The sequence below is a fragment of the Artemia franciscana genome, chromosome 21, assembly GCF_032884065.1.
Source record: "Artemia franciscana chromosome 21, ASM3288406v1, whole genome shotgun sequence".
NCBI classification, from domain to species: Eukaryota; Metazoa; Arthropoda; class Branchiopoda; order Anostraca; family Artemiidae; genus Artemia; species Artemia franciscana.
The window spans coordinates 8,404,231-8,424,574 of NC_088883.1; the positions used below are offsets into that span (position 1 = coordinate 8,404,231).

A 20,344-nucleotide genomic window follows, 5' to 3' on the forward strand; every position below is an offset into this window, starting at 1 on the left:
TAAAGGGGATCCGAGATTTTTTTTACAAGGTGAAGGTGTTGTGGAACGGAGGTGGCGCTGACTTTCCGCCACCTGGCGTAAATCTCGGCGTAAATCTGGCGTAAGTACATGGCGACCCTAAAATGGGGCCAATGAAATTGGGTATCTTCGATCCTTTTTAAATTTACAGCCGTTGGTCCCTGATACAAGGGGAGCCTAGCGTAAAATAATATAACTTGAGGGGGATGAGCACCCCTTACAAAAATGGCATCTAAAAAAGGGAACTTTTTCAGACTTGTTGAAAGACTTCTGGGCAGCTGAGAAAAAATGGGTACACTGCTCTGTATTAAGAGGATGTCCACTTTCTATTCCTTGGAAGATATCTCGGCGCACGAGTTGATCCGCCACGCAGAAGTGCACTTCCACCATACCTTCCTCAGTCAGAAAGTACGTGGTACACTTTCACCCTACAGCACATAGCATACACAATTTTACAGATGGTTAGCTCACTACTCTCTGTTAATATATTAAAGGCTAAGTTTCATTCTTATTGTTTTCCCCTATACTTCTTACATTTGCTTCTTTCTTAAACAACTTCCAAGGTTTACACCGGGGCTTTGGCATAAAACTGATCCATTACGCTTATCTATAGCTCAAGGAAAAAAGGAGAAGTCAAAGAAAAAGAAAAAAAAGAAAAAGCTTGGAATCTGAGGGCGCACACTATGAGAAGAAGAAGAAGAATTTCGCCTTCAAACATATGGATGAATGCAATTTAGAATAAAGCTAAATCCTGGGACCTTTAGTGGAAATTCAAAAGAAATTAAGCGGGAAAATGTCAAAACCATGGAATTTGTTAAATCCTCACCCGAAATTTTTTTTAAGTTTTCTTATAGAAGCAAAAATGACCAAAATCCAAATAAAATTGGCATATGTTTAGCACTTCCACTTTCCATCAGGAAACACTAAAATTATGAAAGTTACTTTAAAACACTCTGAAATACTTACTTGGATCATTCCTAAATGGACACTGAATTATTTACACACACCCCCCTAATGTGCAAATATAACACAAAATTACATTTGCTCACAGTATTTCAGTAGCCGAACTCTGTTTCCTTCCCGCGACTTTTTAACGGCTAACGGTAAACGAGCCGTGGGAATAAAAGAGTCGTGTTTTGAAAATACAATGAGTAGCCTATATAATTTGGACTATATATTTGCATATTCGGGGAGTAGGTGTGTGGGGGGGGGGGAGTTACTGAAGTAGTCCGCATTTAAGAATGATTTTGTAAGGATTTTAGAATTTTTAAAGTAGTTACAGAAATTTTAGTATTTATTCATGGAAAGTGGAAGTACTAAGTTAATACCTGAAATTCTTAATTTTTGGTAGTTTTGGAAACCTAATTTTTTGAAAATTTTGATTTCTAAATTTTCTAACATTAGAAGAACTTTTTGTATAAGGCTAGAGAAGGACCTGTAGAGAAGGAAACATGTTAAGATAACAGTTCATACTCCATAATATGCAGAATAATTGTAGCTGACACATTTTGCATGCAACCCTTCTATACCTTACCCCCCCCCCTAATGTGCAAATATATAGCCCCAATTATATATTTCAAATGCATTCTGGCTGTCATTCGTTTTTCCGGTTCTTGTTTGGTCACGGTTGGTTCAATTTACAGGTACACGGGTTGAGACGCACAAGAGACGCATTGGGAGAATGCATGAGAAATGTATAATTTGGGCTAGATATTTGCACATTAGGGGGATTAGGGGTAAAGTACAGTGTGGATGCATGCAAAATGTGCAAGCTATCATCATTCTGGATATTATAACGTATGAATTGTTTTTGTTTTTTTAATGTTTCCTTCTCTGCAGGTCCTTCTCTAGGCATATACACTGCATTTTAAATTCTTTGAGAATTTTGTAGAATTTTTGAATATTTCAGAATTTACTTAGAATACCAGAAAAGTCTTATGAATTTCAAATTTAGAAGAATTTCTGGTGATTTTAATTTTTCAAATTTAGATTCCAAATTTTCAAACATTTTAGTAGTTTCCTTATGGAGAGTACAAGTACTAAATTGATTCCAAAAAAAATATATCTTTTTACGGTTCTTGGGTATTTCCAAATTTAGACGGATTATTTAAATTCTAAATTTAGAAAGATTTTTGGAAATTTAGTTTGCAAACTTTTTAATTTTTCTAATTTTTTATTGTTTCCTTATGGAGAGTAGAAGTACTAAACTAGTGCCTAAAAACTTGCATTTTTTGTTAATCAGCCAAATTATACGCTGTTTTTAGCGAAAAAATTAGCCTTTGGAGTTAAAAGGAAGAAAATTAAATTTAATTCGTGTACTGTGGAAGAATGAAATTTTACTGGGAGGATCTAAAAATATTTCCTCTAAAAACGTAGAAATCGACCCTTCTAATTTCTAATCCAGCCGATTCAAAATATATTGGTACATCCTTGAATTGCCAATCAATTTCTTGAACTAAATTACCATGAACAAACACCACATTCTGTATTTTTTTTTATGTGAGGGCTATTAACAGTTAAGTATGCATAAAAAAACTTACTTGGCATCACGTGGCAATGTTTTGTATACCTTCCAAAGATACTTATGTCCTCCAGTTAGGGCGTATACCGTCAGAAGAAGAAGAATTATTTTCCAAATAGCAATATTATGAACGGTGTATAGAACACCAGCAATTACGCCGTAGAGTATACCCTTATTGTACATATTTAATTTAAACCAACTTGTTCATATCTTGGACACCAACTAAAAGAGAAAGTTGGTTTTAAGAGTGAATTTGTGGACAATACTGATAAGGATATACAGATGTGTGTTGGCCTGTTACCTTTGTACTGTGTATGAAAATAATATTTTGGAAATAAATCCAAATCGCATTAATACAAGAGGGTAGTTAGGAAAGACAACATTTTAAAAATGCGCCCTTAACTGGGAAATGAATCCCAATTGCATTACCACAAGAGGGTAATCAGGAAAGACAGTATTTTAAAAATGCGCCCTTAACTAGGAAATAAATCCAAATTGCCACAAGACGGTAATTAGGAACGACAGCATTTTAAAACTGTACAGAATATAGCCCGTAACTGGGAAATAAATCCAAATTACATTACCACAAGAGGCTAATTAGGAAAGACAGCATTTTAAAACAGCAGAGAATATGGCCCTTAAATGGGCAATCCAAAACCAAAACACATTACTTACAAAAAAAAGAAAGAAATTCAACCAATAGCAGTTTAAATTGTTTCACACGTTTCCGGAAAACACGTTAGAATGTTAAATTATCGTTATGAAACGTTAATGAATTTTAAATAACACAAAATTACAGGACCAAGAACATCAAAACAATAACTGGTACTTACGTGTTACCCCGACCACACTCAAGAAGTGATAATCCTAATAAAAATACCAAAATCTCAAAAAAATGTAAAACTTTAGAAACATAATTATGGTAAAGTTCAACAAAGAATTATGGAAAGCCCAGAGCTGCTTAGAGCGCATTATAGGAAATGCCAAACCAACTCTATACATTCAATATTTGACTAGAATATACATTCAAAGTAGTTTATCTAACTCATGCTAAGCTAATTATCTCCGAATGCAGATAGAGAAATCGGTTATATTCAGGCCAAGCATTTGCGCGGTCGAGATAACACGTAAGTATCTAACAACGTTTTTGCCCCTCGACTCATCTTAGGTCATTTCATACGTGAAAACCCTGGTTTTCTATAGTTTTCCAGATCTTTTCGTTATACCTATTACAACATTCAAAATGAATTATTTATTTGTTTGCTAGCATTAAGCGGCAAAATGCTTCTGAAATGTACAATTTGGGCTATTTACCAAAACAAAAAATTTGAAATTATCGTTAAGTAACGTTAAATGATTTTTAATTAAGGCTAAATTATCTTTAAAGCACCGAAAACATCGGAATAAAAAGTTTCTTGCTCCTCGCCTCATCTTAGGTCACTTTATAACTGAAAACAATGGTTTTCACTGGTTATTCGGATCTTTTCCGTTATATCTATACCACTATTTAAGATACATTTTTCAGTCGTTTGCGAATATTAAGTTGAAACAAAACAATACCATATGGTAAAATTGCATGGGAAATGTATAATTCGGGCTATATATTTGCACATTAGAGGGGGTTGGGGTAAAGTAAAGTGAAGCGCTTTCAGGAACGATATAAGTAAATATTTAGGATTGCTGACGTCATTCCTAAAGCACTTCACTTTAATTCCCTCCCCCCCCCTGATGTGCAAACATATGGCCCAAATTATAATTTCACGAAAATATAACGTAAAGCCCAAAATACAATATACAGACTAGCCTAAATTATAGGTGACGCATAAAAAAATGCCTGAAAAATATATAATTATACTAGCTGTTGGGGTGGCGCTTCGCGACACCCCAACACCTAGTTGGTGGGGGCACTTCGCGCCCCCCAAGCCCCCCCCCCCTCCGCGCGCGTAAGTCGTTACGCGCCATTGTAGTTGTGTCCCTATGTCCCACCTGTGAATATATATATATATATATATATATATATATATATATATATATATATATATATATATATATATATATATATATATATATATATATATGTTTTTAACTACGTAAAACTTGCGAATATACAACATTCTTTGCTGTCCCATTGTCTGTGCATATAAATAGATTGTCAGATTTACCGACTCTTGAACATGCAACATATAATGGTCCAAGGGAAAACAATCCGTATTCAGATCTATACCTCATGATTCTAACGATTGCCCTTGAGCTTTGTTGATGGTGATTGCTAATCGACCATTCCCTGTGTCGCCGTCGTCATTTATGTATCCCCCTGTGCCCCCCGTCGTCCCCGTTGTAGTTGTGTCCCTGTGTCCCGGTCGTCATTTATATTCCCTGTGTCCCGGTCGTCATTTGTGTCCCGGTGTCCCAGTCTGTGTTTTCTCTTTGAGTGTCCCGGGCGTCATTTATATTCCTTGTGTCCCGGTCGTCATTTGTGTCCCGGTGTCCCGGTCTGTATATACATTCGTTTTTGAATTGGTCTTTCTTTTAGTTTTTTACCTTTTTTTAGTTATACCTCATGATTCTAATGATTGCCCTTAAGCTTTGTTGATGGCGATTGCTAATCGAACATTCCCTGTGTTCCCGTCGTCATTTATATATTCCCCTGTGCCCCCGGCGTCCCCGTTGTAGTTGTGTCCCTGTGTCCCGGTTGTCATTTATATTCCCTGTGTCCCGGTCGTCATTTGTATCCCGGTGTCCCGGTCTGTATATACATTCGTTTTTGAAATGGTATATGATGAAATAAATTTTTGTATTTTTCCCCTTTTTTTCTTTTAGTTTTTTTTTATTTTGTTTTTCTCCTTTATTTTTCATTTTTTTTCATTTTTTATTTTTTTTTCTTTTTTAGATTTTTTTTAGTTTTTAGCTTTTTTAGTTTTTTTATTAGTTTTTAGTTTTTTTTCTTTTTAGTTTTCTTGTAGTTTTTTTTTTTTAGTTCTTTTTACTTATGTCCTGGTCGTCATTTATACTCCCTGTGTCCCGGTCGTCATTTGTGTCCCGGTGCTTTGTTGATGGTGATTGCTAATCGAACATTTCTTGTGTCCCAGTCGCTTTCTCTTTGAGCGTTCCGGTCGTCATTTATATTCCCTACTAGCTGTTGGGGTGGCGCTTCGCGCCACCCCAACACCTAGTTGGTGGGGGCGCTTCGCGCCCCCCCAAGCCCCCCGCGCGCGTAAGTCGTTACGCGCCATATTAGTTACGCGCCATTGTAGTTGTGTCCCTATGTCCCACCTGTGAATATATCTATATATATAAAAATAAGTTGTCTGTCTGTGGATGTGTGGATGGATGTGTGGATGGATGTGTCAGGTGACGTCACCTGAAAAAACTGGATTAGGTGACGTCAAAACTGAAAAAACTAAAAAAAGGCAAAAACTACAAAAAAAACTAAAAACTAATAAAAAAAATAAAAAAGCTAAAAAACTAAAAAAACTATAAAGGTAAAAACCAATAAAAAACTAAAAAAAAAACTGAAAAAACTAAAAAAAGGCAAAAACTACAAAAAAAAACTAAAAACTAATAAAAAAAGTAAAAAAGCTAAAAAACTAAAAAAACTAAAAAAACTAAAAAAAGGTAAAAAACTAAAAAAAATAAAAAATAAAAAAAAACTAAAAAAAAGGAAAAAACTGAAAAATAAGCTAAAATAAAGGTAAAAACCAATAAAAAACTAAAAAAAAAAAGGAAAAAACTAATAAATGACGACACTCAAAGAGAAAGCGACCAGGACAAAAAACTAAAAAAAAAGGCAAAAACTACAAAAAAACTAAAAACTAATAAAAAAAATAAAAAAGCTAAAAAACTAAAAAAACTAAAAAAAGGTAAAAAACTAAAAAAACTAAAAACTAAAAAAAAACTAAAAAAGGTAAAAACTAAAAGAACTAAAAAAGAAAAAAATAAATGACGACACTCAAAGAGAAAGCGACCAGGACAAAAGGAATGTTCGATTAGCAATCAACAAAGCACCGGGACACAGGGAGTATAAATGACGACCAGGACACAAGTAAAAAAAAAAATTAACAAAACTAAAAAGAAGGTAAAAACTACAAAAAAACTAAAAAGAAAAAAAAACTAAAAACTAATAAAAAAACTAAAAAATCTAAAAATCTAAATAAACTAAAAAAGAAAAAAAAAGGAAAAAAATAAAGGAGAAAAACAAAACTAAAAAACGAATGTATATACAGACCGGTACACCGGGATACAAATGACGACCGGGACACAGGGAATATAAATAACGACCGGGACACAGGGACACAACTACAACGGGGACACCGGGGGAAACAGGGGGATATAAATGACGACCGGGACAAAAAAACTAAAAAGAAATAAAAACTAAAAACTAATAAAAAAAACTAAAAAATCTAAAAATCTAAATAAGCTAAAAAAGAAAAAAAAGGAAAAAAATAAAGGAGAAAAACAAAACTAAAAAACGAATGTATATACAGACCGGGACACCGGGATACAAATGATGACCGGGACGCGGGACACAGGGAATATAAATGACGACCGGGACACAGGGACACAACTACAACGGGGACACCGGGGGAAACAGGGGGATAACCTGACAATCTATTTATATGCAAAGACAATGGGACAGCAAAGAATGTTGTATATTCGCAAGTTTTACGTAGTTAAAACCATATATATATATATATATCTATATTCACAGGTGGGACATAGGGACACAACTACAATGGCGCGTAACTATTATGGCGCGTAACGACTTACGCGCGCGGGGGGGCTTGGGGGGGGCGCGAAGCGCCCCCACCAACTAGGTGTTGGGGTGGCGCGAAGCGCCACCCCAACAGCTAGTATATATATATATATATATATATATATATATATATATATATATATATAATATATATATATATATATATATATATATATATATATAATGTTTTTAACTACGTAAAACTTGCGAATATACAACATTCTTTGCTGTCCCATTGTCTGTGCATATAAATAGATTGTCAGGTTTACCGACTCTTGAACATGCAACATATAATGGTCCATGGGAAAACAATCCGTATCCAGATCTATACCTCATGATTCTAATGATTGCCCTTGAGCTTTGTTGATGGTGATTGCTAATCGACCATTCCCTGTGTCGCCATCGTCATTTATATATCCCCCTGTGCCCCCCGGCGTCCCCTTTGTAGTTTTATCCCTGTGTCCCGATCGTCATTTATATTCCCTGTGTCCCGGTCGTCATTTGTGTCCCGGTGTCCCAGTCTGTGATTTCTCTTTGAGTGTCCCGGGCGTCATTTATATTCCTTGTGTCCCGGTCGTCATTTATATCCCCCTGTGCCCCCCGGCGTCCCCGTTGTAGTTGTGTCCCTGTGTCCCGGTCGTCATTTATATTCCCTGTGTCCCGGTCGTCATTTGTATCCCGGTGTCCCGGTCTGTATACACATTCGTTTTTTAGTTTTGTTTTTCTCCTTTATTTTTCATTTTTTTTTCCTTTTTTCTTTTTTTTTCTTTTTTAGTTTTTTCAGTTTTTTAGTTTTTTTATTAGTTTTTAGTTTTTTTTTCTTTTTAGTTTTTTTGTAGTTTTTACCTTTTTTTTAGTTTTTTTTTACTTATGTCCTGGTCGTCATTTATACTCCCTGTGTCCCGGTCGTCATTTGTGTCCTGGTGCTTTGTTGATGGTGATTGCTAATCGAACATTCCTTTTGTAACATTCCTTTTGTCCCGGTCGCTTTCTCTTTGAGTGTCGTCATTTATATTCCCTATGTGCCGGTGTCCCGGTCGTCTTTTGTGTCCCGATGTCCCGGTCTGTAATTTCGTCAGTTGAAAACATGACGTCAGTTGACACACAAACATGACGTCACCCGACAGACAGAGCCACACACACACAGACAACTTATCTATCTATATATATATAAAAATAAGTTGTCTGTCTGTCAGGTGACGTCATGTTTCTGTGTCGACTGACGTCATGAAGTTAGTTGTCATCATTTTTGCTATGACGGTGACGTCATTAAAGATATTTAATCATGAAGTTAGTTGTCGTCATTTTTGCTATGACGGTGACGTCATTAAAGATATTTAAGACATATATATTCACGTAGAAATCTATTAATGTTTAAGTTTAAAATGACTGATGAACTTACAATGGAAAAAGCCGATGAAGATGCTCAAAGAGTCTATGCCAAAAAACTTGCTGCTGATAGAGAAAGTCAGAAAAGAAAGCGTGCCGAGGAATCAAAAGAACAGCAAGGAAACAGGCTTGAGGCTGATAGAGAAAGAAAGAACAGAAAGCGTGCCGAGGAATCAAAATAACAGCAAGGAAACAGGCTTGAGGCAGATAGAGAAAGAAAGAACAGAAAGCGTGTCGAGGAACTACCAGAGCAACGCGAAAGCAGACTTGCTGGTAAAAGAGAAAGTGAAAAAAGAAGGCGTGCCGAGGAATCACAAGAACAGCAAGAAATCAGGCTTGCTGCTGATAGAGAAAGTAAGAAAAGAAAGCGTGCCGAGGAATCACAAGAAATCAGGCTTGCTGCTGATAGAGAAAGTAAGAAAAGAAAGCGTGCCGAGGAATCAGAGCAACCTGAAAGTTATCGCCTGGCATTCAGGTACAGCCCAGTCGATGATTATAGCTTGAGTAGATGTGTTCAAATCGGGACAATGTCTAAAATTTGTCCCTTTTGCAAGGCCTTGAAATTCAATGGTGAAACAATGGGAATGTGTTGCGCCTCAGGAAAAGTTAAACTTCCTCTATTGGCTGCACCACCAGAGCCATTGAAGACTTTCCTTACTGGAACTACGTCAGAATCTTAGCGTTTTTTGTCAAAAATCAGAAAATACAACTCATGTTTCCAAATGACGTCGTTTGGAGCCCAAATCGAAAATCCAGATCAATTTATGTCTACTTTCAAAGTAAAAGGGCAAATTTATCATAGAGCAGGGTCCCTTCTACCATTCTCAGGCGAGAATCATAAATTTTTACAATTGTACTTCATCAGTGATAGAAATTCTGAATTGAATGCACGTTGCGAAATTTCTCCCAACGTTGAAAGGACAATGGTTTCCCAATTGCAACATCTTTTCCACGAAAATAATAATTTAGTGCGTCTGTTCAAAACAGCTATAGATTTGATGCCTACTGATACGCATAAAATTGTTATTTCCGCTGACAAAACGCCTCCTGGCCAACATGTGCGTAGATACAATGCTCCAACTATCGACGAAGTGGCAATCGTTATGGTCGGTGATCAGTTTTTACCTCGAGATATTATTCTTCATAAGCGAAACGCTCAGTTGTTAACAATTGCTGAAACTCATCGATGCTACGATGCCCTACAATATCCTATCATTTTTTGGGACGGAGCCGACGGCTATCACTTTAATATTAAATTGATGAATCCAGCCACTAACAAAGAAATGAATAAGAAATGCAGTGCAATGCATTATTATTCCTATAGACTAATGATTCGGCAGGATGAAGAAAATTATATTTTAAAATGCCGTGAATTGTTTCACCAATTTGTCGTTGATATGTATGCTAAAATTGAATCAGAACGTTTGCTTTATATCCGCCTGAATCAGACCAAGCTCCGCTCTGAAAAATACATTCATTTGCGAGATGCAGTTATAAATGACGGTAATACCACAAACGTTGGAAGATTAACAATTTTACCTTCGTCATATGCTGGCAGTCCCCGTCATATGTATGAATATGCTCAAGATGCTATTGCGTATGTTCGTCTCTATGGTCGTCCAGATTTATTTATTACATTTACATGTAATCAATCTTGGGACGAGATACTGCAGCTTTTACTTCAAGGACAATCGGCGGTTCATAGGCATGACAATACGGCCCGTGTCTTCCGGCAAAAGTTGAAATCACTGATAAACTACATAGTAAAACTTGAAGTGTTTGGGTCAGTGTGATGCTGTATGTACTCAGTGGAATGGCAAAAACGAGGTTTGCCACACGCACATATACTAATCTGGCTACATAAAAAAATTACTTCGAACGAAATTGATGATGTGGTTTCCGCTGAAATACCTGATAAAAATGTCGATAAGGGGTTACATGATATTATTGTAAAAAATATGATACATGGACCTTGCGGTGCACTGAACGAAAATTCACCATGCATGGCCAAAGGAAGGTGCACAAAGCAATATCCTCGACTTTTAGTATCAAACACAATTACTGGCAATGATGGTTACCCACAATATAGAAGAAGATCTACTGAAGTTGGCGGTAAAACAGCAATAATAAAGAAGCGTAACGGTACCACCATCGAAGTAGATAACCAGTGGGTTGTTCCATATTCCCCATTATTATCAAAAACATTTAATGCACACATAAACGTTGAATACTGTAACTCCGTAAAGGCAATCAAATACATATGTAAATACGTCAACAAAGGCAGTGACATGGCAGTTTTTGGCTTGCAGCCCAAAATCAAAGATTTCGACGAAAACGTACAATATCAGGCTGGAAGATACATAAGCAGTAATGAAGCTGTTTGGCGAATTCTTTCATTTCCGATACATGAACGTAGTCCAGCTGTTGTTCACTTAGCGGTACATTTACAGAATGGTCAACGTGTTTATTTCACGGAAACCAACGTGCAACAAAGAGCCCTGAATCCACCGGATACAACATTAACAGCTTTTTTTCGCTTTGCAAAAATGATTCTTTTGCAAAAAACTGCCGTATACTGAAGTGCCTTCGTATTACACGTGGAATACTAAAAATAAAGTATTTGAACGTCGAAAACAGGGTAAGTCAGTCGACGGCCAACCTACCATCTTCAAAGATACCACGATAGGAAGACTCTACACCGTTCACCCCAATCAACATGAATGCTTCTTTCTACGACTGCTTTTGGTGAATGTACCCGGTCCGACATCCTTTGAGTATTTGAGAACTGTAAACGGTACTATACATGACACTTACCGTAGTGCATGCCAAGCTCTGAATTTATTGGAGAATGACCAACACTGGGATAACTGCATCAATGACGCGTGCGAAACGTCAACCCCAAGTCAAATTCGTGCATTGTTTGGCATCATTTTAACAACTTGCTCTCCATCAGCTGCTACAGAGTTATGGGAAAAATATAAGTCAAAAATGTCCGAAGATATACTCCATCGAAAACAGTTAGAGACGTCAGATATGACTTTTGATTTTACATCAGAAATTTATAACTACACTTTAGTTATTATAGAAGATTTGTGCGTACGTATGGCAAACAAACCTCTTCAGGATTTGGGAATGCCTTCACCTAACCGTATCGCTGCTGTTTCGACATGTGTAGAATTGGATCGTGAACAAAGTTACAGTACGAGTGATCTATTGTCGTATGTACAAAATAATATTTCCAAGTTAACGTCGGAACAAAAAGACATTTATAATACGATAATGCATTGTGTCGATAACAACGTTGGAGAAATTTTCTTTTTGGATGCGCCAGGAGGTACTGGTAAAACGTTTGTGATAAAACTGATTCTGGCATCAATTCGATCAAAAAACGATATAGCGTTGGCAATTGCGTCGTCCGGAATAGCCGCAACATTGCTGCCTGGTGGAAGAACTGCTCATTCCGCTTTGAAATTGCCTCTGAATTTGCATTCTACAGAAACTCCCACGTGCAATATTTCCAAATCATCTGGGATGGGTAAAGTATTGCAGCAATGCAAACTTATTATTTGGGATGATTGCACAATGGCACACAAAAAATCGCTCGAGGCTCTGGATCAATGCTTGAAAGATTTGAGAGGGAAGTCGAAACCCTTTGGCAGCACATTAATATTGCTTGCGGGAGATTTCAGGCAAACATTACCTATAATACCTAGATCAACTCCTGCAGACGAAATGAATGCTTGCCTGAAAAATTCTAATTTATGGGCACACGTAAAAATATTAAAATTAACTACAAATATGCGTGTCCGATTGCAAAACGATAACTCTGGTCAAACATTTTCAGATCAATTGCTGGCAATTGGAAACGGAAAGCTCCCAGTAGACTCAATTTCAGGACGTATACAACTACCTGCTGATTCCTGTAATTTAGTGACGTCAAAAATGAATTGATTGAAAAAGTATTTCCGAATATTCTAAAAAATTATAAAAATAATAAATGGCTAAGTGAAAGAGCGATTCTCGCACCCAAAAATATAGACGTCCATGAAATCAACAATATTGTTTTGACCAAGATTCGAGACCAGGCAGTCCTTTACAAGTCAGTCGACACAGTTTTGGAACCAAATGAAGCGGTTAATTATCCATCTGAATTTTTAAATTCCATAGATCTTTCAGGGTTTCCACCACACGTGCTACAACTAAAAATAGGCGTACCAATAATACTTTTAAGAAATATCAACCCACCAAAGCTTTGCAATGGCACGTGACTTGCCGTAAAAAAAAACAATGGAAAACCTAATAGAGGCCACAATCTTGACAGGGCCTTTTGAGGGTGAGGCTGTTCTTATTCCTCGCATTCCCATGATTCCAACGGATCTGCCTTTTCAATTTAAAAGATTGCAATTCCCAATTCGATTAGCATTTGCAATCACCATTAACAAAGCTCAAGGTCAATCATTAGAAAAATGTGGTATAGATCTTAATACTGATTGTTTTTCCCATGGACAATTGTACGTTGCATGTTCGAGGGTCGGTAACCCTGACAATCTATTTATATGCAGCGACAATTGGACAGCGAAGAATGTTGTATATTCGCAAGTTTTACGCAGTTAATTTGTATTGTATCTATCTATCTATCTATCTATATAAAAACGAGTTGTGTGTATGCATGTTTGTTTGTTTGTAAAAAGAGCGTTTGCATATGACGTCATTATTAGTACATATGGCTTTGTATATGCGAAAGCCAAGAATGTTGTATATTCGCAATTTTTACGTAGTTTGGAACACATATATAAATCTATCTATATTCACAGGTGGTACACAGGGACACAACTACAATGGCGCGTAACTAATATGGCGCGTAACGACTTACGCGCGCGGGGAGGTTTGGGGGGCGCGAAGCGCCCCACCAACTAGGTGTTGGGGTGGCGCGAAGCGCCACCCCAATAGATAGTTTTTATATATATAGATAGATAGAAGATAGATAGATAGATGTGCCAGTGTCCCAGTCGTCATTTCTGTCCCGATGTCCCGGTCTGTAATTTCGTCAGTCGAAAACATGGACGTCAGTCGACACACAAACATGACGTCACTCGACAGACACACAGACAACTTATTTATATATATATATAGATATAGATATTTCCCATGCATTTTGCCATACATCACCCTTTCGTTTCAACTTAATACCCTTAAACAGATGCAACTTAATCCACAAATAAATACAGGTATCTATTTATGGAAGGGAACCGGTTTTTCTTTTGGTTAGTCAATATTACGGAGCTTTTACGGCAATATTACGCTTCCGACAGTGTTACCACATTGAATTGTGAAAATAAACAAGTGAAACGAATTATTTATCTTTGGCAACGCTTTTAACGGTACTTATCTGTTATAGAGACCCCACTCAAGAAGTGTCAATCCTAATAAAATATACAAAAACACGATGAAAATATAATACTTTAGAAACAAATTTGGGCTATATAGGCCTATATTGGGCTATACAAAACATTGTAGGGGCACTGAAATGGTTAACCCTCCGCGGTTCACGGAATTAGTGTTTTTTTTACCACTAATCATTAAGGCAGCTATCATTTCCTTGTTGATCTGATGTAGAATGACCCAAACAAAATTTTTTTACTAACGTTGAAAATCAAACTGAAAGGAGCTTAGGGAGCTGGGTAGAAAACCAGATTTTTCACTTGTCCCCTGGCAAATCCTTACCCAAGAATTAATTGAATAGCTTATAGTCTGCAACAAACATAAAAACCACTTTACTGAACAATGATTTTGGGGATATATTCATTCATTAGAATATCTTTCTATTTTCTGAAGTTACCCAAATGAGTAAAATAAGTTTTCACTTGTAGTTTCACTTGCTAGAAACCACAAACAAAGCAAGAAGCAAATTTTGAGCTTCTAATCAGTTGAAAACTCTTAAGTTGAGTTGATTAAAACAAGGCTTGATTTAAATGGGGGTTCATTTACATAAGATCTGAGCTAAATGGGGCTACTTGTTGCACGTTAAAGCCGCATCCAAGCTCATTGTGGTGCTCAGCAGACGACGATATGTCTCCTTCCAGAAGTTTCACTTGAGGGTGGCAGGCTCTATGATATCCAGCCATTGACGATCCCGACAACAGCCGTACTTTCTGGACCCTCCAATGGGTACCAGATAGAACTTCAGTGTCGCAAGCAACAATTTCTTTTGGCCTCCTGTTCTCTTCTTCCATGTCGGTAGCGGTAGACTTTTAGGGTATCTTTGGTTTATATTGTCATCTGGTCTACGCACTGTGTGGCCAGACGATCAAAGTCTTTTCAGCTTGACAAAATCGGAAAAAAGAGCACAATGCCAGAAGTCACTGCCCAATCTATTCCACAAGGCCTAAAGTGGGTATACTATTGCATCTACTAACCCCTTAAGACGTTATTAAATAAAAAAAAACAGTTTTCTTAACTGAAAGTAAGGAGCTACATTAAACCTTAAAACGAAAAGAAATTACTTCGTATACGAAAGGGGCTGTTTCCTCATCAACACCCCGCTCTTTACGCTAAAGTTTCACTCTTTCTCTCAACTGTACTTTTTAAAACAGTAAATAACTTAATTTTTTATTTAATTTCTGAAAGTTTTTGAATCAATGCATGTTTTGATTTTGGCTCTCCGCAGAGGAATAATTAAAATGAAATTAGCATTTTTTTTTTTTTTTTTTTTTTTTGGCTAAATGGCTTTCTCATAGTTTTGATAAAATGATTTTGAGAAAAAAAGGAGTGGGGGAGGAAGCCTAGCTGCCCTCCGATTTTTTGGTTACTTAAAAAGGCAACAACGCTTAGGTTGCTTTCAGTGACCACGTTTCACATTAATACAGGAGAACAGAAAGAACCAAAGCTTCAATCACCCGGATCTTTTTCCGTGTTGGAATTTGTGCTCCGCTTCCAGAGAGCCTTCCATAGTTGAAGGAAGACGTTCCAGGCTGACGATATGTGGCTCCAGATCTCTTCTGAAGGTTTGCCACAAGTTTACGTTTGAACCTAGGTATTTGAACAACAGCATTCTTCTATCTGACTACCGCTTAGGGTCATAGGAGTTTAATCCATCCCAGCCATTTTATGGTTTTTGTTTTGTATTTTTGTACTATTTTTGTATTGTATTTTTGGTACTTTTAACTTACGAAGGAGTGATCGGTTCTTAATGAAATTTTATGTTTGGAAGGACATCGTGTCTCAGAGCTCTATTTTAAATCCCGACCGGATCCGGTGACATTGAGGGGAGTTGGGGGGCCTAAAAATTTGGAAATCCCTTAGAGTGGAGGGATCGGGATATAACTTGGTGGGAAAAATAAGCACAAGTCCTAGATACGTGACTGACATAACCAGTTCGGATCCGTTCTCTTTGGGAGAGTTGGTGGGAAGGGTTAATTCTGAAAAATTAGAAAAAATGAGGCATTTTTAAATTACAAAGGAGTGATCGAATCTTAATGAAACTTCCAATTTCGAAGGACCCCGTAACTCAGATATCTTATTTTAATTTATGACTAGATCTAGTGTCTTTGGAGTAGGGGGAGCCGAAAATTTTGGAAAACACTTAAAGCGGAGAGATTAGGATGGAACTTGGTGGGAAGAATAAGCACAAGTCCAAGATACGTGATTGACATAACCGAACCGGATCCGCTTTCTTTGGTGGAGTTGGGGGGGGGCAGTAATTCGGAAAAATGGGGACGCCGGGGGAGGGGCAGGGAGGATATATAAATGACGACGGGGACACAGGGAATATTCGATTAGCAATCACCATCAACAAATCTCAAGGGCAATCATTAGAAAAATGCGGTATAGATTTGAATACGGATTGTTTTTCCCATGGAAAATTATATATTGCGTGTTCAAGAGTCGGTAAACCTGCAGGTGAGACACAGGGACAAAACTACAATGACACGAAACTAATACGGCACGTAACGACTTAAGCGCGCGGGGGGGGGGGCTCCAACTATGTGTGTTACGAAACGCCACACCAACAGCCAGTATATATATATATATATATATATATATATATATATATATATATATATATATATATGTATATCTATATATATAAAAATAAGTTGTCTGTGTGTGTGTTTGTGTATGTGTGTGTCGAGTGACGTCATGTTTGTGTGTCGACTGACGTCATGAAGTTAGTTGTCGTCATGTTTGTTATGACGATGACGTCATTAAAGGTATTTAAGACATTCGTTCACGGAAAAATGTTTAATTGTAAATGACTGAAGAACCTACAATGGCAACAGCCGAGGAAGCTGCTCAAAGAGTCTATGCCAAAAAACTTGCTGCTGATAGAGAAAGTAAGAAAAGAAAGCGTGCCGAGGAATCACAAGAACAGCAAGAAAACAAGCTTGCGGCTGATAGAGAAAGTAAGAAAAGAAAGCGTGCCGAGGAATCACAAGAACAGCAAGAAAACAGGCTTGCGGCTAAAGAACGCAAAACCGCGCAGTTAGATGAAAATCCACCTGGACAGCGAGAGTCAAAACATATCAAAACTGACAATGGGACAGCGAAGAATGTTGTATATTAGCATGTTTTACGTAGTTAAAAACATATATTTATATCTATCTCTATTCACAGGTGGGACACAGGGACACAACTACAATGGCGCGTAACTAATATGGCGCGTAACTAATATGGCGCGTAACGACTTACGCGCGCGGGGGGCTTGGGGGGGGGGGGGCGCGAAGCGCCGCACCAACTAGGTGTTGGGGTGGCGCGAAGCGCCACCCCAACAGCTAGTACATTTATACATGTGTGTGTGTGTGTGTGTGTGTGTGTGTGTGTGTGTGTGTATGTGTGTGTGTGTGTGTATATGTGTGTGTGTGTGTGTGTGTATGTGTGTGTGTGTGTGTGTATTTCTAATGTATATGCATTTCGAATCTATGAAAGTTGTACTATTAAACTTCAAAAAACCATTTTCTGCAACAAAACTAGAATATAAAACGCAGAAGAAATTACTTTTTTGATCGCAGCAGCAGCTGTAACCTTGTTAAGGACGATTATAGCAGGAGCAGAACATTAATGACATTTATAGAAGAAAAAGAAAATTTATGTGGCAATTAGCGCCAAATCATAGTCAGTGTTGCATATAACACTGACATTAAAAAAAATCATTTATGTCCAAAACTTACCTTTTTAACAGAATAGAAAATATTTCAGTCAATAATTACATTCACGATGAAGTGTTAGAAACTCATCGCTTGATAAAGAAAAATGTATCATTGCTCTAGATTAAACAGTGTTGTAGGATAAGCGGATTACAGATGACATGATTGGTAAAAAGTTAATTATTGTGACATGAGTATTAAGAAGCTGGCAAACAATAGCAGGTGTGGTGGTAAAATGGGTGACAACATTTTCAGGTCTTCCAGCAGCAATGGTGAAGACTGTAATGAGATCGTTATGAAGGACATTTTGACATTTACCGACAAAAGTTACAGTAAAAGTAGTGACAATATTGATAACAAGAATGAGTCTGTACTTGTCAAATCATCCGTTACGGAAGAATCCATGGATTGCAACAAATACAAGAAAAGCTTCTTACGAGGATATGGCTTGAATATAAATGAAAATATCATTGTAGAAAATTTGTGTAAAAAAAAAAACCATGAGTGTGAAATTTGTCTGAGAAACTTCTCTCAGAAGGACAATTTGAAGTTAAATCAAGCAATTCACTCCGGGGGAGAACCCCATGAATATGAAATTAGTAAGGAAAAGTTCTATAACAAGACCAATTTGAAAGTGCATCAAACAATTCACCCTGGGGATAAACCACATGAGTGTGAAATTTGTAAGAAAAAATTGTCTCACAAGAGCAATTTGAAAGTGCATCAAACAATTCACTCTGGGGATAAACCACATGAGTGTGAAATTTGTAAGAAAAAATTCTCTCACAAGAGCAATTTGAAAGTGCATCAAACAATTCACTCTGGGGATAAACCACATGAGTGCGTAATTTGTAAGAAAAAATTCTCTAGCAAGAACAATTTGACAGTGCATCAAACAATTCACTCTGGGGATAAACCACATGAGTGCAATATTTGTAACAAAAAATTTTCTCAGAAGAACCATTTGAAAGTGCATCGAACAATTCACTCTGGAGAAAGACCGCATGAATGTGATATTTGTACGAAGAAATTCTCTTGTATGAACTATTTGAAATCACATCAAGCAATTCACCTTCGGGATAAACCCCGTGAATGTGCAATATGTGGGAAAAATTTCTTCCATTTGAAATCGCATCAAAAAGTTCACTCTGGGGATAAACCACATGAGTGTGAAATTTGTAAGAAAAAATTCTCTCACAAGAGCAATTTGAAAGTGCATCAAACAATTCACTCTGGGAATAAACCACATGAGTGTGAAATTTGTAAGAAAAAATTCTCCCACAAGAGCAATTTGAAAGTGCATCAAACAATTCACTCTGGGGATAAACCACATGAGTGTGAAATTTGTAAGAAAAAATTCTCTCACAAGAGCAATTTGAAAGTGCATCAAACAATTCACTCTCGGGATAAACCACATGAGTGTGAAATTTGTAACAAAAATTCTCTCGTAAGAGCGATTTGAAAGTGCATCATATAATTCACTCAGGGGAAAAACCGCATGAATGTGAGATTTGTAAGAAAAAGTTCTCTTGTATGAAATATTTGACATCACATAAGAAAATTCACTCTGGAGAAAAACCCACATGAACGCAAAATTTGTAATAAAAGATTCTCTCAGAAGAGCAATTTGAAAACACATTTTACATTTGTTTACAACATGATGAATAGCTTCAAAACAGTAATTTATAACCACAAATGAGGTAAAAAGTAAACTCTATATTATGATTAAATTAAGGTCAGCACTCACAGTATATAACGACGTTATGCCATAGGTGTTAAATAGAAAAAAATACATAAAAATGAGGAAAAGACTAGACAAGGTTGGTGAAAAGTTAATCACTGTGAACTGTGTATCGAGTAGCAGGCAAACTAGACAAGGTTAGTGAAAAGTTAATCACTGTGAACTGTGTATCGAGTAGTGGGCAAACATTAGTGAGGATAGTAAGAGGTTGACAAACAATAGAAGAAAGTGTGGTAGTGATATAAGTGACAATCTTGTAGAAAACATTTGAATAAGTAAACAAACAATCCCTACAGCATAACAATCAGGTTTACTATACCATTAAATGCGTACTATAGTATTCCAAAAGATCCAGGTGAGCGTAATAATATCTTGAGGGGTTAGAAGCTACAATAGTATACCCCTATGGGCTTTGTAGAATATATTGCGCCGTCACTACTGATCCCCATATCTTCTCCTGACTTCGTCGTTCGAGATTCTATCTTAGACGCGGATGCTCAGGATATAGCGAAGACATTTGTGGATGAACGTATTTTAAGATCAACACTTAGAATGCTTTCAGTGGCCACGTTTCACATCAATACAGGAGAACAGAGAGAATCATAGCTTCAAACACTAGGATCCTTTTCCGTGTTGGAATTTTGCTCCGCTTCCAGACAGTCTTCCATAGCTGAAGAAAGATGTTCCAGGCTGACGATATGTGGCTCCAGATCTTTTCTGAAGATTTGCCACGAGGGTTTACCTTTGAGCCGAGGTATTTAAACTACAGGAAGTCTTCG

The 20,344-nt window shown here is 37.0% G+C and overlaps 2 protein-coding genes across 4 annotated transcripts in view; one reads left to right on the forward strand and one right to left on the reverse strand.

Annotated features, from left to right (window-relative positions):
- The window catches only part of LOC136040527 (long-chain fatty acid transport protein 4-like), a 139,691-nt gene that overhangs the window by 105,777 nt on the left and 13,570 nt on the right, over positions 1–20,344 (reverse strand). For all 3 annotated transcript variants that reach the window (XM_065724706.1, XM_065724707.1, XM_065724708.1), the window contains exon 2: positions 2,559–2,761. In XM_065724706.1, the coding sequence (XP_065580778.1) occupies positions 2,559–2,722 (164 nt within the window). In that variant the 5' untranslated portion in view covers positions 2,723–2,761. The remainder of the gene's footprint in view (positions 1–2,558; positions 2,762–20,344) is intronic.
- On the forward strand, positions 18,015–19,286 carry LOC136040672 (gastrula zinc finger protein XlCGF52.1-like). The gene has a single exon (XM_065724971.1). The coding sequence runs from the start codon at positions 18,015–18,017 to the stop codon at positions 19,284–19,286; it is 1,272 nt and encodes a 423-aa protein (XP_065581043.1).